Source organism: Enoplosus armatus, chromosome 4, assembly GCF_043641665.1.
Source record: "Enoplosus armatus isolate fEnoArm2 chromosome 4, fEnoArm2.hap1, whole genome shotgun sequence".
Taxonomy (NCBI): domain Eukaryota; kingdom Metazoa; phylum Chordata; class Actinopteri; order Centrarchiformes; family Enoplosidae; genus Enoplosus; species Enoplosus armatus.
The window spans coordinates 24,978,533-25,002,039 of NC_092183.1; the positions used below are offsets into that span (position 1 = coordinate 24,978,533).

At 43.8% G+C, this 23,507-nt stretch overlaps 1 protein-coding gene across 1 annotated transcript in view; it reads right to left on the reverse strand.

Annotated features, from left to right (window-relative positions):
• galnt9 (polypeptide N-acetylgalactosaminyltransferase 9) overlaps positions 1–23,507 on the reverse strand; it is a 71,683-nt gene that overhangs the window by 26,118 nt on the left and 22,058 nt on the right. The window contains exons 4-6 of the mRNA XM_070904336.1: positions 20,653–20,827; positions 10,809–11,006; positions 2,351–2,468 (exon numbers count right to left, since the gene is read on the reverse strand). Coding sequence (XP_070760437.1) covers positions 2,351–2,468; positions 10,809–11,006; positions 20,653–20,827 — 491 coding nt within the window. The remainder of the gene's footprint in view (positions 1–2,350; positions 2,469–10,808; positions 11,007–20,652; positions 20,828–23,507) is intronic.

The following is a 23,507-nucleotide window of genomic DNA, read 5'->3' on the forward strand; positions in this document are numbered from 1 at the left end:
TACTCGTGCCCACAGGAACTTTGAAATGAAAGGCAATGTCCTGGTCTCCCGAGATGCTATATCAGCAAAAGACTCAGCAATGTAGGAGGGGCCGGGAGACGCATTACAAGATAAACTCATATTGACACTTCTGGCAGAATTCATCATTTCTGTCCCCGGCCATTTTTCTCTGTTTGCAAACGGAGCCTCGTGGCGAGCATGGCGTTCTCGTTCAGACAAGCCATTTGCGAGTATTTAAAAAGGTGATGATATCAAATTCATGTGTTTTGCTCGTGGATGTGGCAAAAAAACACTTACTCAAACTGCTTTCACAGGGAATTATGTGATGCATTGGTGGTGTGGCTGTAGATGTATCTATCTTCCACTGCATCATGCTGGGAGCATCTTTGACATATCCACAGTTTTATCCTCTCTCCGCTCATTTCTTTTCATTTGCAGGGCGCTACGCTGTAAATTATTACACACCTGAACAAACAGAAAATTTCAGTGGGGTCTGATTTATTTCCCTTGGTTCTATTTTATTGTGCTATGTACTGTATCTTCAGCCCTGCACACCCTAGCCTCCCTTTCTGCTTACAAAAGAGACCAGTTCTTTGGATCCTGGAAGCCCTTTTTACCCAGGAAGCAAGCTACAGAAGCCAGAGAGCGCCCGGTAAATTAAAAATACGCCATAACCTTTCTGTGTGAACCCTGCCTTTCATCAGCCCCCTGTAGTCAGATGGTTCCTGGGCAGGCTCAGCTATTGTGAGCTGGCCTGGCTAATTGTTAAACATGTTCTTGTCAATCAAGCCTATCCCAAATGGCAACTCCTCAGCAGGCACTACAATGAGCTGCCTGAGCAGCGGTAGCCTTAGAGGGGTAATTGCCGTCCACTCACCAGAAGCCCATCTCCGTTCCATTAGCGGCTGCACAATATGAATGGTTGAAGCTGGTTGTTGACTGCAGGCCTATTCAAGCTCGTACATGTGCTGAATAGCCCCTTTTCTGTGGCATGTGTTTCATTTCAGGCCAAACAGGGGGAGAGGTAATTGCATTTGTGATGGTATTGTGTTCGCGGACGGAGAGGCATACTCTCCTCACTCCGCGCATCAAAAAGCTACAGTAAATATTCACAGTGAAAAAAGACAGTCAAAGTATAGCACTATATTATATATAATATAATAGAGTTGTGCTAACTTTATTTAGCTGCCATGGTTGAACTGATCTCCCCCACGTACCTCGTCTCACTCAGATGCACGGTTTGTTAGGTGCATGTATGCAGCTCCACCGAATGAGAAAACACTGTGTAACCTTGGGGGAGGCCGTTGGCCATTGGCACATAATACATCATGCTGAGTTATCACTCTATCAGCTGAAGACACAAGAAGCCGGATGATTGTCCTCATTGTCGATGGCAAAAAAGAAACATGCCATTGATGAAGGGGAAAAGCCACTTTATGTGGAATAATGAGAGGCTCCGAAATAGGCGGCAACAATTGTAAATGTCTCTGGCTTCAATAAAGCACTGCAGCAATCCATAAACCAAGATCCATTCGCCGGCCGCCATTCAAGTGCTTTTTCAAAAAGGCGGCCGCCGACACTTCAGAGGTGTCGTTGAAGCCATCTCGAGATTTTGAAATGGATGTGGGGACGGCGCTAAGCGAAGGAGTGGGATCTTTCAAGCATATCTCATTCCAATAAGCTGAAGGAGTGCGTTTAGATTCAGAATGGTTCCACTTGGCTGGAGAGAAACATTTTCTGAATTTAAACGCTAACCAATTCTTCAGCAAGCCCTTCGCTCACATGAAGCGTTAAATTCAACTCAAAGCAGCAGCAAAAGAGATTTACATTTTCCGTATACAGGCTTTAGAGCCTTTGGTTTGGCTGAAGATTTGCATTTAGGGGATTTTTTTTTTCTTCTCTCTCTCTCCTCCACTCCCAATCTAAGAAACTTTGCAAAGTTTAATCATCTGCTTCTGTTGACGCCCCTGGGTTTTGTATCTCAAGCTGTATCCCTGCGGCTGGGAAACATAAGAAAACTTCATCAGAAGCTGTTCCAAAGTCTGAATATAGATTTCACAAATCATTTCCGACCAGGAGTGTACATCTAAATATTACCCCCTCAAATATTGAATTTGTAATTATGGCTTTTTGTGTGGTCTTCCTGGTGTACAACTGCACACTAAAAACCCTCCAGCTTTGAAGGAATGGCTCATTAAAAAACAACTTTTCTTGCAGCAATTCTGCAAGGAAGTTCATCTTCTGTTTAACACAGTGACTTTTAATTCAGTTTAAAAAAGAAAAAAAGACTACACTTCAGGGTTTTGAGTGCATTTCATCAACAGCATGGGTAATAATCTGTGGTCCTTACCCGCATGCCCAGCTCGATGTTCTCGCCTCCATAGACCTCCATGCCAGGATCCAGCAGACCAATCTCGCCGAAGTATTCTCGGTCAACCACAAAGGAGCAGCCGATCATAGCTGGAGTTCTGGATGAGCAAAGAGAGAGAGAGAGAGACAGTATCTTTTGATTATTATCATCCAGCCACTGAACTTTTATACACCCACGGAGGATGCTAAAATATTCAATGCAATCAAGGCAGGAGCCATCTCAGGGTTTAGAAGGTTTCATGAATGAGCTTACATCAAGCATTCGTCGCAGTGTTCTTCATCATAAAAGGTACCTCAGCATTGATCAATTGAATGTAAATGTCCAGGTTTTTGCTTTGACTTGTTTTAAAAAATGTGCATTTGTGCACCGAGAAGTTGGATTTTAACCACTTATCAAGACTGAAAAGCTCATTTACTGGAGATTACATTTGATTTTGAGTTTGCAGAAACTCTTGTTTAGGCATGTGTGCAACAGAGGGACAGTGATACACGAGGTTAAGATATATCCGACACTATGTCTGTGGCATAAGAGATGAGGAGGAAACACTGTGGTGTAGCAGTGACTGCAGTTACCAACTTCTGAGTATTCGCAGTATTCTGTTGTGCCTTCATCTTACCTGGGAGACCAGAGTGGCACTCTAACAAAGTGACAATATGGAAATTTCAACTGGAATAATAAAAACTGATTTGAATGCATCATCAGCCCAGTTCAGCCTGGTTCAGTTTGAAAAGAGCAGCCACTGTGATCGAGGCGGGGATGTCTCTCATCCGATCACAGTATATAGGGAAGGCTACTTGATATCCAACCATCGAGTCAGTCGATCTCTTGTTTGGGGACGCTAAATCAGCAAGATTTCATCTTTTAGCCAGTTGGGGCAGCGGAACAACCTGTAAACACGACAAGCAGTTGCTTAATTACACGCCCAGCAGACACAAAGCGACGTTAGCATTCATTTGGAGTCGAGTTCCCGGACACCTTACGAACGTACTCACACTTTGATTGATCGATTGATTGACACACATACAGGCCAGTGTTGAATTCCGACGCACGGTCCTTTGTTTGTTTTTAGGTGACAACGAGTGGGACAGAACGTGATCAACGTCTATTTAAGTGCTGGAAATGAAAAGTATAATGTAGTAATTGTTATTTTAGTTGTAGTCAAAACCGAGACAATTTGGTAGTGAGTGTTGAAAACGGGGACATTTTAGTGTTTTGCATATATTTGTCGGGACTCGGGACACCCAGCCGGAAAGTGAGACAATCCTGGTCACTGTATGTTTGGTGCTGGGCGGGTAGCATACAGTGGGTTTATTAGAGCTTTTTGGTGAAAACAGCTGCCTGCTGCTGCTGGAAATGAGATTGACGGGAGTGGTGGAGAGTAAACCAAAACAATGACCTGAAAGATGCTAAAATGCTCTGTATCACTGAGGGCAACTGCAGAGTTGGGGCATTATTCTATGTGGGTTGCTACATCCTTCCTTCATATTACACACGGTCATTTGGCCCATTGTCACAGTAAAACTAGTTAGCAAAAATGAGTTCAGCTTTAATATGTAGATGAAATTCAAAGTACTGCAGAAGATAGAGAAGAAAATCAAATGTGACACAAGTCTTATTCCCCATCTTGGTTTAGCACAACAATCCAGAATGGCATTTCCACTACAATTGTCAGATCACGTTGTACTTGACAATAATGTTTTAGCCGAAGAACCTAAAAATACTTTTAAAAACTAGTGCAACTTGAAAGCTACCAAGCTCAGTTGGTAGAGCAAGAGATAGAGAGTGTTTTTTCACTAAAGAAAGTGGTTACTTTCCACCTTTACTAAAAGAAATGGTACCACTTTAGCTGCTGTCCCCCCAGGGCTGCTTTTCACTACTATTATCTGTCAGTTCTTAAGTGCTCTGGGACAAAGCCCCACAAAAAGCATTACATTCATACAGAGCACTGAGCTGTGTTATTTTTTTTCTCTAAAGTGGCCATTGAGTGGCTTTATTCTTTTTTCTGGAATGGCGTAAGTCATAGGTCACTAAAAGGCGGATACGGTCCCGGACCTATAACCAATAAATTATTAAGGGATTTTAAATTGTGACGGGGCTCTTCTATTTTAACCGGCGCAGCTTTTCTAGGCTTTACGGCACTGGTTTAGCTGATCAGGACACTCACGGACCCATTGCATACGAGTTACGCCAGCCCACGTGACGCTGCTCGGCCAATCAAATCTGTGCAGGTAAAAGCGTCTTCTACTACAATTTGAGAGACATGGCAGCAGGAAGTACTAGGAGGAGGAGGGAGCGGCATTGTGATTCATTGACTCTGTATTAAAAGAGTGCACTGAGCCACAAAGTGCGTGAGCCAAAAAGAAAGGTGCTTTTAGGTTTAGACCCCTTATATAAACCATGGAGTTTTATTTTGAAAATCCCTGATCTGCAGATGAATGAACCTCTGACGCAGGGATGGACGTAAACCCACCTGGACCATTACATCTGCCAGAAAAGCTGTCCTCCCATTTGTGACATGAATCATTATGGCTTGACATTCATACTATGGGTCATGTAAGTTGCCCAAAATAAGACATTTTAAAGAAACAGTATGAAAGTATAATAGATTTTTGTTGTGCTGGCATTTTGCCACTGATTGGAAGTCAGTTTGACTCTTTACGGTAACAGTTTAGTAGTGCTCTCTCGCTCTCATTATTTACGTGACATCCAACAAACCACGGTGACAAACACTAAATACCCAAATGAATGCTTAGGATGTCTTTGCCATCATTAGCTAATTATTCTGAATACCTTTGTTCTTGCGCTTGTCAAAATCGCTCATGCTTGCTAACTTATACACTCTCATTGCCTCATACAGTCTTTGTTTAAATTATAAAAAAGGTGGTGACAGGGAGGCTTTCAAGTTTCAGTATTTGCACACTCGGCGCCGATAAAAAGACAGACACAGCACACGCTCAGCCCCCCCGTTCACCTCATCCTTTTCCCCCCCCTCTTGACGAGTGACCTACCTCGGCTGTCTGCACAGTGCAAACTTTGTGCGGCTCTCCTTTGAGTGTTCTCTTTAGAATAAGCTTCCCGGCGGTGTCAACACTGTTTCTGCATTCAAGAACCGACTCGGCACCTTGGCGCCGCGCGATGAAGAGGAAAAAACCTCCGGCTGACCACGTGTGTCACGCTTGTGATGCTTTTCAACACCAGGTAATCTTTTCGAAGAAACATCCTCACGCCTGACAATAGCACGGAGCTTTGGTGGGTTAAGTACTGATGGTGTTTAAGAGGAACGAATGGTAAAACAAAGTTTGGAAGCCTCTCTCATTTGTCGTGGTGTGCAAGGTGATCAAACATGCAATATTTAGGCATGGAAAAAGTAATTCCCCTACTAGATCCAATTAACTGAAGCCAATTAAATGAATAATTGGAGCCAGCTGTTCCTCCAAAAGCCCAGAAAATAGATGTGACAGTACGGTTTCCCCTCACTTCAGCAAATCGGGACGTTGCCCAAGAACCAGTTCCCGACCACATAAAGATATTTAGTTGGAAACAAATCTCATAGGTGCCTTCACAATGAAAAAATGCCTTTTCAATTATAATTCAAATGCCTCCTCCATACTGAACAAATGCCTCTTCAAACTGAAACATTGCTTTTTATTCTTTTACCCCTTTAAAATGTCCCCAAATGAAATAGACGAAAGGAAACGCCCATACATGAAAGGACGTTTCAATGAAAATAAACAAATACACAAAGTAAAGGCTGCAGGGGCTCGGCCATCATTAGGCTCATTAACTCTCCTTGCACGAATAGCGCTAAGATTAGCCCCTAACGCAGGTGAACTAGTTGATCTTAGATATCTTTTCAATGTCGCTGAATGCTCGAAGTCACCCTCCAACAGTGACTCGGGATTTTACAGCAGTGTTCAGCCATCAAACAGACGAGGCAGAGGCTCCCATCTCTCTATAGACAAAAACAGGCTTTGATGCAATGGAGTTTCTACTTCGTGTGGCCCCGCCATCAGCTGTGTGTGTGTGTGTGTGTGTGTGAAATACAGACAGTCTCCAGTGGCTTTTTTTTTTTGTAACATTTTGTAAGTGGGAATGACACATCCAGCCATTGTTCTCTCCCTATCACCCCTGTTTTCTTCACCTGCACTGCTGCTCTGGCTCTTTGTGTCTACATGTGTAACAGAACAGAGAACTAAAAAGAGGAAATCATGAGTTTGTCACAATATGACTTCTTAGACATCGCAGATTGATGGTGGAACCTTCCAGTGGATTTCTCATTTAATGTCGTTAGGTTTAGTTATTTTTTTTTAGCGTACAGATGGTCAGCCTGCAGGGCTCATCCGCCCTTCACACCCCTTAACTTTGCCCCCCCCCCCCAGATCATTTGCTTTGCAGTATGCAGTATGAACATCTGACACACGTTTGCAATTTGGCAAGATAAAGACTTTCATTGAAGATCGCGTACCTCTCTCCCAGACGAAGACACTGCTGTTAAATTGATTTTTGAACCTGACTGTCTGTGACCTCTCATTTCAAGTAGTATGCCAGCCCTGATGCTTCAAGTAAGGTACGAGAGGGAAATGCAGACCGCACTGACAGCTTCAGTCATTTTATATGTAGCGTTTGATTCATACAGCAATATCCTCAAAGCTGACTGTCATAAAAACAGTTTGGAAAGGATTTAGCCATCAAAGATATAATGAAAACTACTTCACTGGACTTCTAAAGATAATCTAAAAGGTAGGAGATTGCATGTGTTTTATTTTTTTGCCGATAGTCCTGTTAAATGTTTCTTAACTGGTGATTTACTGGTTTATATTAAACGTCTTCTCAGGGGAAAGCTCATACTCGCTGTTTTTCAAGTATCTGCTTGAGCAAGGTGCTTATTTTTGGTGAATTATCCCTTCAACGAACTGCATACTTTACCTATACTGACACAAATTAGACCACGGAACCCCCATTTGATAAGATTTTGTCCCAGCGTCCCCTATCTGATAGGGCTTTTGCTTTTAGACGTTTTATTACAGAACGTGTACGAAAACCCATAACCAAAATAGTCATACATTCATACATATACATACATTTTGGATGGAATCATAGTCAAAATAAATGATTCCCCTTTTTGCTGGGGACCCCCCCCGGACCCCATGTTGAGAACCACTGCTTTAGGCCACAGCAGATGACCATCTTAAGAAATTACACAGATTTCCAGTGTGGGCCTTCCTTATAAAGCTTACACAGATGGCTTTCCACTTTGGAATCAACAGACTCCGTGTCATTTTTGTTGGAAGATTCCACGTTTCTGTCCACACATCAAAACCACGTGCTGCTGCCGTCCTGTTCTAACCTGTCGATAATCCCTGCAGCTCCCAAAGAAAACCTCATTTTGTCAGATCTCCAAAATGGCCGCAATCCTCCGTACCCTCAGAATGTGGCAGTTTTGTGCCTTCTCGTGCCTTTTACTTGCTGTTTATTGTTGAATGTGTCCAAACAGCCTGAAAAAGGCTTTGAGACTGAGCTCTGAATGGCCGCAGGGCTTCCGTTGTTGATGGGCAGAAACCAAGAGGAAACAAGTGGGAGAATGATTTCCAATAGAAATCCACACGGCCGACACACTTCAGCTGGGCCTTGAGGCGATCAGCGCATTTGTAGCAAAGTGTCAATAGGGAAACAAGGAGCAGCTCTGCAGTGTCTGAGGCCGTTCCCTTATCTCCCCGGCTATCTCAAGTCCAGCACTTGATGCTCAATAATACATGATTTCCGTGGAGCTTTGATAAGACATTCAATATTTAGTGCCGCCGTATAAAATGTTATCACATTGTTTGTTTGTATGAGACCAACTGCATCAAATGAAACCATTATTGCTTTGCCTTCGCCGGACCGAGCGAGGCAGTGAAACCGTGGTTTGGAATTCAGTTTTTGTTGCCCTTGGTCAAACTCTGACAGTGTGTGTGGTGTTTTAGTTTACAGTATTTTGGGCTATTAGCATGAGTAGGTTTCATGTTTGCAGTGTGGTAAAAAAACAAAATGCAGCAGCCAAGGATTTAAGTGATACAAAGCAATGCATTTACCTTATTCTGATTCCAGCAACTGGTCAATTTGCCGATGGGTTTAGAGTCTACTAATCGATGATAATCATAATAATAATAAGAAGAAGAATACCTTCATTTATATAGCGCTTTTCAAATCAAGTTACAACGCACTTTACATGCAGTTAACAGGACGATAAGCAGAAAAGGAACGACCTGCCAGAGGATCTCAGGTTGCATTTAGGCTCGTAGGAGGCTCCAGAGTACCCTGGCAGAGAAGCTTGTGCTACAGTGACTAATTTACTTATGCGATTCTATTCTATGCTCGTCGTTGATCTCGTGGTACCTTTTCTGTAAGAATGAATCCACTGAATTCGCGGCATACTAGGGAACGACGAATGAACGACGATGCTGCTCTGTAACTGCTGGATGTGTAAATAAGCAACACATCTGAGCAATTTCTTCCTGACTGAAGCATCCTTGAAGAAGACACAAGAGTGGCGATCAAGGCTGCTGTTATCGCTGACCTCTGACCTGCCATGTAGAGAAAGATGGATCGTATTTTTTATTATTATCCATGGTTCCTAAAGTCAAGTCAAGCTGCCGTCATTCAGCTTCTATAGCCAAGTGTTGAGTTTTAGTTTAGTATATTATTTCCTTTTCTATTAGAACCCTTTCGTATGCCTGCGCGTTTTAACTTTAGATCCGAACTCAAGATCTCGCAGCACTAAAACTGCAGTGGCAGTGCACCAAGCTCACGGCAACAAGTGTTCCATCTGTCCCTCAAGAGTTTTAAATGCCCATACCATAAGACAATTAAGTTATGATATTTGATACATTTTCATAGTGCCATTTATTTCCTTGTAGGTTCCTGTCAACCCTGCACCTTGAAGGCAGCTACAATGTTTAGTCAAAGGACATTTTAATAGGCGTGGCCAGATTTGCTTTGTGCATTTCCTTTCCATATTTTGCGTGGATGTATTCTAGAATCGAGCCCAGCCAGAGACACTGAATAGTATCAGCGAGCATCGATAAAAAGACATCACATCCATTTCTGCCGCCGCACCTCTCTTGCTCGTTTTGAACACATTCCAGTTGTGGCCGTCTCCCTGTTGCTGTGCCATCATGTTCATGCAGGCTCAGCCACGCTGCCGTGGCAACAAAATCATGGTAATCGTCTCTGTTCAATGGTGTAAGATTTTCCCTATTGTCATGGCAGTGCCGGCCAAGTCTGATTTGAGCATTGAAAGAGAAGATGCAGAAGGGGCATACAGTTCCCTACTTCCTACCCCCCCCCCCCCCCCCCCACTCCCTTGCTCGGACCACACCCATCAGCCTTCATTTTGACCTCAACTACACGGACTGCATCTTGTTATCTTTACCGGTGAGTTTCTCTTTTAGCTTTAGCAGGTAAATGGCCATTAATATTCAATGGGTCTGTACCACTTTATGCAGATGATATACAGTAACCTCAAAGCCCAACCACAGCTCCAGTGTTTTCCAAGTCGTCTAGATAGATTCAGTACAATGTGCATTTCCACAGCATTAATTACAGATTCGGAGTCTTGCCACACTCGCCACTCTGCTGGTGCGTATCTCTTTTGAAAAGAAAAGAAATAGTCGTGTTCATATTCATATCTAGCTGCAGAAGGTGTTGATTGCTGTTAAGCTAAGTAGAAACAATTTGACAAACAGCTCAAAATTGTGTACAATCATATAAGTGAAAATCCCCAACCCCAACAAAAGAACTGCAGTAGAATCGACTAAAGCACACAGCAGTCATTAGGTGTCAGACCCCCCCCCCCCCCCCCCCCGACCCAGCCTCAATCAACATGAGACTGGGTGCTGAGCTTTTTGGAGAACTGTCAGAGGTGAAGTGAAATGCTTTAATAGTAAGCTTGTGTCCACAGGTGAAGCAATTCACTTTTGTTAGCGTTACGGTAGCTTGCCCCCCCCCGCCCAAACAGATGTTGATTGGAATATAAGACCATTCCCATGCAACACAGTACTCCTGTGCTCTTTCTCAGTCTACTAAATTCCAATATAATTTGACCTCGGACGCAACATAATCAATTCAAGGATTATACGGAAACATGATACAAGCCAATGCTGTCCTCCTATCAGCGGTGGTATAATGGAATGCCCTGCTCATATTCAACACACAATCACACTAATGACACTGCATCCCCGTGGCCTCGTGATCCTGCATCAGAATGAACATATTCATCATGGTAATTAGACAGCTTTCTCCGGAGAAGGCTTTATTTGTGTGTTTGGGCGGGACGTCGGACCGCAGAGCACCTCAGTTTGACGGTTCCACACATGAATAAGTCATATCCCGAGGCCATCCATATTTCATCAAACATCCTCATCTATAATGGACGCCGTTGGCCAGCCGAGGCCCTCACCTGATAGGGGCCGTCTCATCCCCCTTGTCCAGCCACTCCTGCGGAGGGATGATGTACATACACCACAGCCCCCAGTTGTAGCCGTGGGCGGCGTTGGCGTACTGCTGCACTTCGAACGTGTTGTACTTGATGTTGTCTATGGCGGGCAGGATGATGCGCGTGTGGTCCTCCTTCATCCGGGTCAGAATTGGTTCAGCCCTTTGGATGAGAAAAGAGACAGAAGTCAAGAGCGGACTCTGAATGAAGTATGCAGGAGATTCACTGCACGGTTGCAGAGGTGAGAAAAGAGAGCGAGAGGAGAACAGTATCATATAATATAATATTGCAACAATGTTAGAATGAATGAATCTGGTCAAGAATGACCAGATGGACAACGTAACTGAATGTAAAGTGAAAGCAGCGAATGTGGTTTCACAGAAGCTACGAGCAGGAAATCAACCCAAATATCTTTTAAAGCATACTGAACAGAGGTATTTAGTGTAGATCCTGATTCCACAAACAAACGAATGCCAGGAGCGGCTACGGATGACAGCAGATGTCGTCTCAACTTTGACTCTGGCACTACGTTTACATGGGGTCGATGAAGCGGTCTGTCGACCCAGCATTTATTCGACAATCGAAATGACTGCCAGGATCCGCTGTTTCTGACGCGAAGGTCTTGCAAAATGAATTTTTGCCGGAAAAACAAATAATATCATATCATATTTTATATCTGCTGCTCATGAAAACGAAATGTCAAAATGTGACACTTATCCCGGTAAGAGACTCGATAAGAGGTACAACCTGATAAAGCGAAACACATCAGCTGAGAAGAGAGGCTTAGTCTGCTCCTGGGAAAACTATCCACTCTCCTCTATGTGAAGGGTTGCAAGTTAGCGTCTGAAAAAGGCCTCTCTCTGGCTTTTGCTTCAAGGCAGCTTTGACTGCAGCTCATATTCTTTTAGAGCACATCAAATGGAGAGCAGGGGCCATATTCATGAAGCATCTCGGGGCTAAAAGTAGCTCTTAACGGGCCAATTTGGGAGAAATATCTCAAAATGATTGGCTTGTCAGTCCGAACTTTAATACTTGAATAAAGGTTTTTGTCTTAGTTCATGGAGCATTTTCGCGACCCTGAGCCTGCGGAGAGTTAGGGGTAGTCAAGAGGACTCAGAAGTCACTAAGAACAAGTCACAAACAGTCCTGAAAGTGGACGCTGCCGGCAGTCCATCTAGCAACTGGGTCAGTTGTCTTGCAAGATTTAAAAGGTATTTGTGTATGCTGATGAGAGCAGAGCTAGTTACAGTATGCAGCCATTGGGTAGCATTAGACTTTACATCAAAGCCCTACATGTCTTCTCTAGACGCCAGAGTCCAACAGTCCATTTCCTATAGATTTACGCCACCTGCAATAAACAAGTATCGTGGTGTCATAACCTGGCTGACGATGAAATAAACGCACATTTATTTGAACACAAATGACAACTAAAGGAATAACCACAAATGTGAAGCAGATGCCGCTGGAGGTGGGTCGGATCTGAGAGATTGACACACGATGGCAACTGGGCTGGGCCTTTACAGCACTTGGCCCAGGTGCTCCAGATCAGGCTAACTGCTGCGCTCCCCTTGCCTCCCACCTTCAGGGACAGACAGGAAAAAACAGTAACCATTAGAGACAGGTCAGGCTGGGGTCGTCACAGTGGCAATTGAGGTTCATGTCTCCTTTCAACGGCCAACACTGTTGGGAGCTCGCCAAGAATCGGACGAGAAGATGGATACCACTCTCATGTCACGGATGAAACTCTGCGTGGATTCACAACTAAAAAACGAAGATAGACATCGGATTTAATCGCATGTCATCCTCGTGCATGAGCCTCACTTCCACTCCCGCACTTCAACATAAACGGATGTAGAAAACTTAAACCTCTGTTTGCATATGGATACTTGTGCCAGTTTCGCCGCTCGTAAGATCTGTCAAGGCGAAACGTCAGCACGATTCTCCAGCAGCACCAGGGCAGCTGTCATTACGCACGACTATTATAGCTATTACGTGGCTATTCATAGCGCCCGTACCACTGATTTATCACACGTACCTGGGAAACCATCATTGGGGCGATATCTCCATCATCGTTATTCATCAGTGATTAATTTATAGAGCAAAGTGCTTCACGATTCATTAACACGGGGGAATGATGGCTCAGAATTTAACCAAGAAGAAAGATAAAATTCATCTCTCTATAAATAGTTTCAAATTGAGTTTATAAGTGCACCTTTTTACACAGTGCTGTGTAGCTTACAAAAATAACAACAACTTAAACAGACAATGTTTTAATCGAAGGTTATGTTCATGTTTTGTACGAATCGTTGGGTTCATCTGGCCCCAGAACGTTCACAGAGAGCAGACGCCGATGCCCTCACAATACGTAAAAAAAAAACCTCAGCTCAGAGCGGAGCTAGCAGCTTCCCCCTCCTTCCTCTCTTTATGCTAAGCTAAGCTAATTGCCTCCTGGCTCCAGCTACATAAATTAACACAAAGACATGTTGGAGCATGGTAGGCCATCCATCGTCTCATCTAACTCAAATGAAAGCAAAGTATTTCCTGAAACGTCTAACTGTACCTTCGACTAGAAGGCCATCTTTCTCAATGACTACAACTTTAAGACAAAGTACTCCTGATTTTAGGTGCCCGCGTTCTCTTGGTAACTGGAATGGTTTTGCGCTCGATGCCGCGTACAGTAAGCTCCCTTTGTTATTTAAAGCCTTGGCCAAGGGGCGACGCGGTCTCGAGATCCGCGGTACAGAGCGGCAACTGAAGCGCTGCTGGCGCCGCCTACATTTGTATAATCTTCTCATGCTGAGAGATGATCGCCGCCATTTCTTCAAAGCAACCCCACTCGGCTCAATTCTTCACATGATACACTTCTACGTTTAAACTGAGAGGGTGCAATTATGAAATGATAAATGTATCTCTCAAGAGCGCTCCCACACTCCAACTTTCTCTCTATCTCCCCACCCACTGACTTTCTTCATTGTGATCCCCCCACGCCCACATCTACTTCTCTTCAAAAAGTGAAATGACGACTTATCACATGAAGGTAGGGGACAGAAAGTACAGAGGGAATGGACCAAAAATTGAACTCAGGAGGGAGGATGTTAGTACTTAGAGGCCGCCATCATTTAATAACGTGAGAGTGGTTGGTGCAAATACGACATCCACCATTCTGAGAGGCTGGCAGATGGCTCTTTCTGCCTTTGTCTGAGTTTTCTCCTTTTAATCTGTGTGGCTTCGTTGACGGCCAGAGCTGTGGGTAAAAACATACGTATAAATCAACAGACAAATCTGCGTTGAAGGTGGAGGTAAACGTTCCACCTATGATGCGAAAGAATCTCGCGGTTAAACGAATTGCTTGACATACTTTGGGATATTTTGAGGTTTCGCATGCATCAAGGAGTCAGGCTGGCTGTTTCCTCCTGTTTCTGGTCTTTATGCTAAGCTAAGATAACCTGCCTGCTGGTTTCAGCTTCTCATTTGCCGCACAAACATGAGCGGTATCGATCCTCTCACGCTCGCTGTAGAGCGAATAAGTGTGTTTTTGACCAGCTTTCGCTAATGTGACGGGTAATACTACGCTCTTCTTCCACTGCAGTACCGCGACTGGCCACCGGAACAAATTAGCAGTGTATCCAGCCATGCGAGGGCGTAGCACACAAATCATCCATATGAAAAATACATTTAAAAAACACACAACAAAGCAGATGTGTTGATGTCTGCCAGATATTCTCTTCGATGGGAAAACAACACAATAGATCTGACAGTTAAACCTCAAAAATAACTTTCTGAAGATAAGTGGCCTGAATCATTTTACTGCTGCAGGTTGAAATATAGCGAATTCTTTTTGAAACCTTTTGATGTTTCAAAGCAGTCTGACAAGCAGTTATTTAACACAATGAGTCATTCCGTTGTTTGAGGAAAAAGGGCAGTATGAGCAGACCTTGCCGGGCCGACATATCTTCGTGCTGTGAGCGTGTGCTGAGACAAAGACTTTGCAGGAAACCTTTAGACGGGATTGTTTCATGCAGCAGTGTTCCTGACGTGGTTGGTTTGTTGTGGTTTAGCGGAAAAGCGTTTGCTTCGCTAACTTGAGTATCTCGCTCTCTCTCTCTGCCATCCCGGCATCTTCCATTCATCTCCCTGCGCGTCCTTGAGAACCCCAAAAGCACCACAGAGCCAGCCAGCAGCTCCTGCACCTCAGGGATCCACGAGATAAGACAGAGGCGCTCTGGAAATGAGGACACATCTGGTTTTGATAGACGAGCCTGTGTCATTCCTCTTCCTGTATCTGCCATTTCATCTGCATAACACCGAGAGGGTTATTCATCCACATCGTCCCAAATCATACTCTAGTTACATATTACAATAGGACCCCCCCCACACCCTCTTCCAGCGATGACTCATCCAATATTGTGAATACATGCTGACAACTTCCATTGCCGTTCGCTTCACCGTGCCATTTCTTGTAGCGGTTTATGAAGAAGCAGGAGCTCTTTTGATTTATTAACTCTTCACGGCCGACTGTTTGTCTTTCATAATAGCCGGTAACCTTTGTGCAGCTTAACATCAGGCTGAATATCACTGTACAATCTCAATTTATATCTGCTCGACACGACCTCAGAGAATGTTTCGCTATCTGCCCTTCCTTTGTCCAAAAAAAACCCCTGCAGTTCTCCCCTTTGAGATTACATTTTTTTATTTAAACATTTCCAGATTAATGGATCTCACATTGTTAATGATTCTGAAGCAGGGAATTATCAGATAATGGAATCTAACTGTGCTCAGAATTATGCCCCCCCCCCCCACCCCCCACCCCACCCCCGAGAGCAGCGGGGCCCTCGGTGTCTAAAATAAGATCTTCTTTAATTCTGCATTGGACTTGTGCGCCACCCATGCAGGAAAACATTGAATTCTGGTGGCGTGGCTGTAGCTTTCATGGATGAACCCAAATCATTTATGGGACAGACTGCACAGGAATAGCACAGCAAATTGAGGAGAGCTACACTCGTGGTGTAATTTAACTATCCGTCAACAAAAAGTTCTCTCTCTTAACTCTTAACTCTCTTAGCTCCCTTAAGTCTTGACCATACAGAAATAACAGTATTGGCTTTCGTGCTTTTGCTCATGTTGCTATTCTTGCTTTGCATTTCCTGTATTAATCAGAAAGCTAACTACCTCTAAATTTACTCCAATGCATGTAGGTGATGCCGGCTAAAGTTGAGTTTGGAGGAAATGATGTAGAAAGAATTATTAAAACGCATTTTTTTACGGGATTTTTTTTATGCTCAAGCAAAAACAGTCACGTCACTAAACTTACGAACATATGCATGTAACTGGCTGAGCTACGTACTGTATACAGGTACACATAGATGGGTGGATTTGTATCAGTGTGACTGCAGATAGGCATGCTCATACAGATTTCTGTGCGTATATAATTATATATGTGTAAGTAAGCTTCACTGTGATAAGAGTTCTCACTATAACACCCATTACAACATGATAAAAATGGGGGTTATAAGCCCAGAATGGATGGAGATTGTCAATAAGGTTTGTATTTAAAAAGACTAAACTTATATTTTTATTTTATATTTTTTAATACATATATATAAATATATAGAATATATTCATAATCTATAAAAAATACTTTGTATGCCATTAATCTGATTCAGAAATACTTTATTGATCCCCGTGGGGGGAAATTGCACAAAAATGATATATATTGCCAGACTTCTTGTGGCGTATATTACATATTTTATTGTAGACGTGATTCATGAGATATTAGGTATGTAACCATGTTTATACCTTACAGTGTGAATGTGGAGGCAACGCCTGTAGAGTTAACAGTTAATGGCGCTGTGAGGGAGGTCATTTCTAAATACACACTGTCTCACACTTCACAAAAGAGTTACATTAATGCTGATGGTGTTCATCTATGTTTGCTGTGTACGTGCGATGCATGTGCATGATGACAGTGTGTGTGTGATGTGTCTTGGAGAAGAATCTAAGCCAGCAGTGCCTCCAGCCTTATTTTTCCCACCGTGCAGGTGTGCTCAGTGCATGTAGAGCACACATATTAGTATTGACCAGTCGCCCCACTCCCATAAAAAATGCAGAATCTAAAGAAAGTAAAAAAAAAAAAAAAATGTGTCCACGCAGAATTTCAATTCACGGGGCTTTTTGAAGTAGAGAGCGGGATGTAGAAGCATGAACTGTAGGAGGCTCTCGCCACGCAATGTTAGATTCCGTACCACTTCTAAATGCATTTGCTCGGGACCGTGGCTGATATGACACAAATGTAAAGGTGGCATGAATCTCTGTTCTCTTGTCTGCTCTCAACATGGCTGCAGCCTTCTTCCTCGTCTCAGGGCGGATATAAATGCTGAGCCACTGCCAGACACAGTGAGCGGGAGCTCGAAGACGTGATTTACTTTGGCTAAAAGAAAATATTTCCTTAGCCTTCAAGAACTCTGAACTGTACCACTGGATTTAATATAACACCACTGCACCTGCATGGCATTATAAGCAGATAGAGCTCCGTGATATTAACAAAGGCACCGATATCAAATATGGATGTGACAAATATAATACATATTTCATAATTACAGGAGGCGGAGGTTGGTTTTATCTGTCTCACAATTTGTCTTATTCTTAGAAAAACTCGCCCAGGTCACACAGCCGCGGAGCATTGAAAATTCATCAAAGCGTTGCTTTCTGAAGCATGTATTTCATTACCACCTACCCCGCAATGACAATCTTATCTCCAGCACGCCCTCAGCAGGGAGCGTCTGCTACTCTTCTAATCATTAATCGTTAATAACCTGAGATTGCAACTGTGCAGGGGCTTCAAAAAACCAAATAAATATCAATTTCCCTGCGCCTCCCCTCTGCAGCTGCATGGTTCAAGTGTGGCATACAGTAGGTCCTAATTGCAACACGCTCCCATTTCCTGCCATTAATCCTGTTTATTTACAGAGCGTGCAGAAGGGGAACTGGTCCCGTTCGGGAAGCAGAATGGACAACCTTTGTCTCGGGGATGCATGGCTCTAAAGCATTAGAGGAGACGGATCGCGAACATTTAGCTGACGCAATACCACATTAATGACAGGCAACGATTTCATATCCTCATATTAAAGCCAAGCAAAGCCGAGGAAATCAGATTCCATCGCTCCTCTGGTGGAAACCGCTCGCTTCTTAGCTCCTCATGAACCAACGTGGTGTGAGGGAATGGGAAACAGCTGTCAAGTGCACTATACAGCATGATACAATTATGTCTGTTTTAACAGTAATGCGAACCAGCAATACATTTCAGCTGCAAATGTACAGCACCCCAGGGGGAACGCCATGCCAATGAATCACAGCACTGCAGCTGAGAGCTGGCGGCATTGTCTCCGGGCTCAGTATGCACAGGCAGCGTGCACAAGGTCATTGAGGGAGACTCCACACAGCATCAAGAGGAACCATCCATCTCACTTATCACTGTGTGTGCAATGGTGAATAATCACATTATGATAAATAGGGGGGCTTCTTCCATTGTAATAAATAGATGGTGTAGATACCACAGGTGAATCTATCTGAATAAAAGCGGCAGCACGGAATGCTTGCAGACACACAGCAGATAATAAATGCACTCACACACTCGCGCACAAAAGATATCTAAGCAACGCGAACAAGCTTCTCGAAGATGCCCGTCATCTCCTCCGCTGCTATATCCCTTTACCCAGCATCTACTCGTAGAGAGAAATCACAGGGATCCTGCTCTACTTTTCATTGACTCCTGTAAATAAAACCTCACACAAACACAAAGCTGAAGGCAGCGGGTTATCAAAGGAAGATGGGGGCAGGTACTGTATGTGGGTGAGGGTGTGTAGGCGGGCGGGGGGGGGGGCAGAAGAGAGAGGCAGCAGGTGACTAACTCAAAAGGAAATTTGCAGACACAGCTTTGGCAGGTAGAGCGGGGCGGGCGGGGGTTGGTGACGAGGAGGAAACCTATATGGAGGTGAGGGGGCATTTTGAGCAAGAACAGATGAGGGAACCGCCAGGGTATCAATTATCATCAGTAATGCACCGATGCAATGACGCAACTTTCTCCCTGAGAATGCCGTTTGTTGGCTGGGGTGCCTCGTCTTGCGCGGCCCCCGGCCCGAAGCTCCCATTCACAATCAAGGCACATCAAGTCACTGCTTTGCGAGGGTTACAAGGTCCATGTGTTTGGTGGTACAGTAAACGTTGTATTTTATTCATTTTAGAAGCGGGGCCACCCTCACCTTTAGCGCCGTCACGTCATCTTAATGAAACAAGAGAGAGACAGCGACCTTCTGAAGCCCTACGCCGGTTAATAAAATGAACTTGAACTGGCATGTCAGTACCCTGGTTTTCACGTTTTTGCAACTCATGAAGCATGACGTGTGAGGTAGGAGTGTAACGCAATGCTGCTATCTGTATCTGTTCACTTCACAAAAATATTTATACCAGAAGTATTTCCTACTGCTAATTATACTCCTCATACATACATATACATATATATATATATATATATATATATGTATATAAAGCTGCTCACAAAAAATACATAATAACCTCAATTGACCAAATAATTAATGATGATTTGTGTTTGAAATCCACCTTCACGAAACTAAAAATGTGAGTGTAAATAAAAGCTTTGTTAATGGTCCACGTGGAAATGAATAGATTATAGGGATTATAGTAAAATACAAGCCAGAATTGTATTGGGCCATATTGCATGATTACCTCCGTGTTTTTAGCCTATAGCTTGTTTATGTGTTGACAGTTCTGCATCATGGAAAGTCATCCTGCTTTGGCTACTGGCAGCTCCAGTTATGACTCTGAGAGGAAGTAGTGTGACGTTTGTGGCACATCATGTGACAGGTCAGTGGGGGTAAAAATAAATAAATATATATATATATATATATATATATATATATATATATATATACATATTACAGCAGAAATTCTGCTGCTTATGCTGTTCATATCTGTTCTGAGCGCAAAATATCTGTTTATATACGAAAAATGTATTAGTATTTGTTTACAGCCAAAAAGGGGGCTGAACTGCATCCAGGGACACTGTAAACAATTTACAACTGAAACGTTTCTCTCTGCCATCCTCCCCCCCCCCCCCCCCCCCCCCACTGCTGCCTCCCAGGCAGCTTCCCAGGGAACAAAAGCTACACTTCATCTTCAAACACTGACGGCATGACAGGCTCAAATTAGGTGCCAATTACATCTATTTGAGTGACTTGTTTTCTGGTAAGCTTAAGCAGCAGGCAGACATTGGACTGAGACCCCCAGAAGTAATTTCATATCGCAAAATAAGCTCGGAGCCTGCAGGTAAAATAATGTTGAAATGCTCAACATTTGAGCTCCCTCTTTAATTACACTGCCTTTCCCAGCGTTTGACTCTCTATTTGCTGGACAGGTGGAGTCAATTAAAATTCGATTGTCTTTTTACTCAGCTCTAACCAAAGCCCATTACTTATAATTCATAAAAGGAGATGAAAGAGAGAAAAGCTCATTGATGATAAAAAAAAAAAAAAAAAACCTTACTAATAACGAGGGTCATTCTGCTGAAAAGTGCTGTCTCAGTGAGAATTGGCCCGGCACTACATTGACATGCTGAGGGCATGCTGAGGGCAGGCTAAACTGCATATTCCGACGATAATAATAATCTTACATGACACCCTTCTGTGCTGAAAACATAAAAAAAAAAAAGAAAAAAGCAGACCACAAAGCCAAAGGTGGGAAAGGACAGAGGAACAGCTCGGACCTCCCCGTGTCAAACATGACCTTTTCTTACCAGCCGGCGTTGAACTCGACATGGGCATCAAAGAAGCCGACGACCGGAGCCGTGGCCGCGTTCCAGCCGTGTATTCTGGCTCTGATCAGGCCCTCCCGCTTGCTGTTCCTCACAATCTTCACCAGGCCCGGGTAGCGTTTGTTCACATACTGGTCCAAGTTGAATTTCAGCTCCACTGAAAGGAGGGCAGATGAGAGAGAGAGAGAGAGAGAGAGAGAGAGAGAGAGAGAATCTCCCTTTTAATTGACATCCAAAATGACAGTGTGAGAACATTAACCAGGCAGCTGCAGCGAATGATAATGTTATTTCTAAGATAACCCAGCTCCAGCGGTGAATGGTTTTGGCCGAACTTGGAGTCTTTCTGTCGGGACGACCCCGCACCTCTATCCCCTTCGTAACAGTGGTCAGCGAATAGCTTATGCGAGGTGGCAAAAGGTTGCTGAAACAGAGCATTACTAGTAGCCGTAATGTAATAACTGAATTTCAAATTGCACCCCCTACAGACAACAGCACAACGTTATTCAGTGATGCATTAGCGCGAGTACAGGATGGCGGCTCCAAATAGTGATAGAAAGGATAATGTGAGGAACCTCTTTTGTTTAGAAAGAAAAAAAGATACCAAACTGACGACAAAGACTACAGAGGGCTCCGTGTGTTTTAGCAGCGCAACTGTTTTGATCTTTGGCGGCTCAGATGTGTTTTTAACTCAAATCAAGACAAGCGTCCGTTTGATTAGCCTAATTGAGACACATCTCAGGGTTGCTGTGCAGGTTGCTGTGCAGTGCCTAGCGCTTTGCGCCGCTGACGTCTTTACTCCAGATGCACAGGTGAGGCTGGCTGTCATCGCTGGAGGACCAAGTTTGCCAGGTAAACAGCCAGTTGCACAAAATTGCAAAGTCTGTGTTTCTGCTGGGGGATGGCTGGCTGGCTGGCTGGCTGGCTGGCTGGCTGGCTGGCTGTTGGAGGCCTCTCCTCTGTGGTTTGTGCCGAGCGTTCCACTTTCTGAGGGAGAGATTAATAAGGACGCTTGCGGCTTCCGAACAGCATCTACACCTAGCTGCTGACTTTGGCTCGCAACATCAATCAGCCAGTGAAAGTAAAAAAATAAATAAAAAATGGCAGTCTAATCCCCTGTCTGTGTGACTGAGGAGAGACGCAGTGAGTGGCTGAAGGTCTTAACATATAGCGGCGGCTGCTGCAGGGAGAGAGGGGGAATTTGGAAGCAGTGACCCTTGAAGCAAACGGGTATTAGCATTTGACACCAAATTAAAGCAACCACTGAGTCATGGCAACTTGGTTTCGGTCTTTCTCTCTCTCTCTCTCTGTGTGGATGTGACGTTGTCTAGTTCACTGGTGCTCTTACGTTTAACATGAATGAATGGCCAGCTCAAATGCTATACTTGCATATGTACGCGGTGTTTTTAGGTACATTTATGCTACTTTAAACTTGTACTCCGCTATATTTCAGCAAAGCTGGAACTACTATTTACTTCACAGATGAAGATTTCACACAAAAAAAATGCACACACATGATAAGCGTATAAAATACAATGCAGTGTTAAAGACTCCTCACAAAAAGGGCTAGTTGTCTAGTTGGGAGTCACTGGACTAAACTACTGAACTGTAAACAAAGACGTTAAAACTAGCTCCACCTGCCACAACGGTAAAAAATGGTATTTGCACACTGATGCGTCAGTATAAAGAATCTAATAATAACTCAGTCGAAGGGGCCGTGATAACATTCGTCTGTACTTTAACTTAAGTTGGATTTTGAATGCAGGACTTTTCCTTGAAATACAGTGTTTTTGCATTGTTTTTTTGTTGCTTTTAGTGAAGTTTACTTAAGTTGGAGTGATCAGAGTTCGACCTTTTTCTCTTTCGTTGTCGCAAAGTTCAACTGCACTCCCATGTGGATCAGTCACTGTTGGGGGCTGCATTGCGCCTCTCTGAGGGGTTCAAAGACCTCTGCAGTTTGCCTCTGTTTGTTGATGCAACGAGCCCCCTTCATCATCAGCCTATCCTGCAGCTACAATATGATAAAAAGCTATTAGGGTGTAATAATTACTGGGCTTTGCTGGGAAGGAGAAAAGTTATGGGCCTCCCTCTGATCCCAGCAAATAAAACATTAGACTGCATCCATGGGAGGAGAGTTATGGAGAGTTATGGAGCAGGGAATACATTTTAAAAAAAAAGGACTGGCAATGCAACGTAGCAGAGGATAAATAACTATCCATCATGCTATGAATTTCAAATGAATGCATAGTCGACTGCGCGAGGGGCACCATGAATTCCTTTGGTGACGTGAGAGATTAAGAGGCCGCCGTGTTAAGGATAGATGGCGGAGAGGTATTGAACATGCTCTTGATTATTTAAACTGTGGTAAAGCCCAAGAGTTCGCTTCCGTGCTGCAAAAGCTAGAATTACGGCCTCCCACATACGGCCTCCCATGTGCTCGATAACTCGCAGCATACTCGTATTAACAATAACCCGCAGGATTTTCTGTGTTTCTGGTTCAGTAAGAACAGCCTCGGAGCACTTGTCAGTTGTGCTTTGCCGTGTATTTACAAGAAAAGGTGTGGTGGAGTGAAGTGATCAGACCTTCGGAGAAAAGGGATTTACTTCTGCTACACAAACCACAGCCAACATTCTTCTAAGGGTGGATTTATGGACTTGTCTCCGTCGTCAACTGATACGGGAACGGGTCTGAAATTTGATGGCTTTGATCGATCACAAAAGCAGCAACAACGGGTAAACTGGCTCGCCACAAGTAATGTGGCGTTCATTAAATATGCAACAACAACAAAAAAAAAAAAGAAAAAGGCGACACTCCTCGTCCTGGCAGCGCTACAGTACGA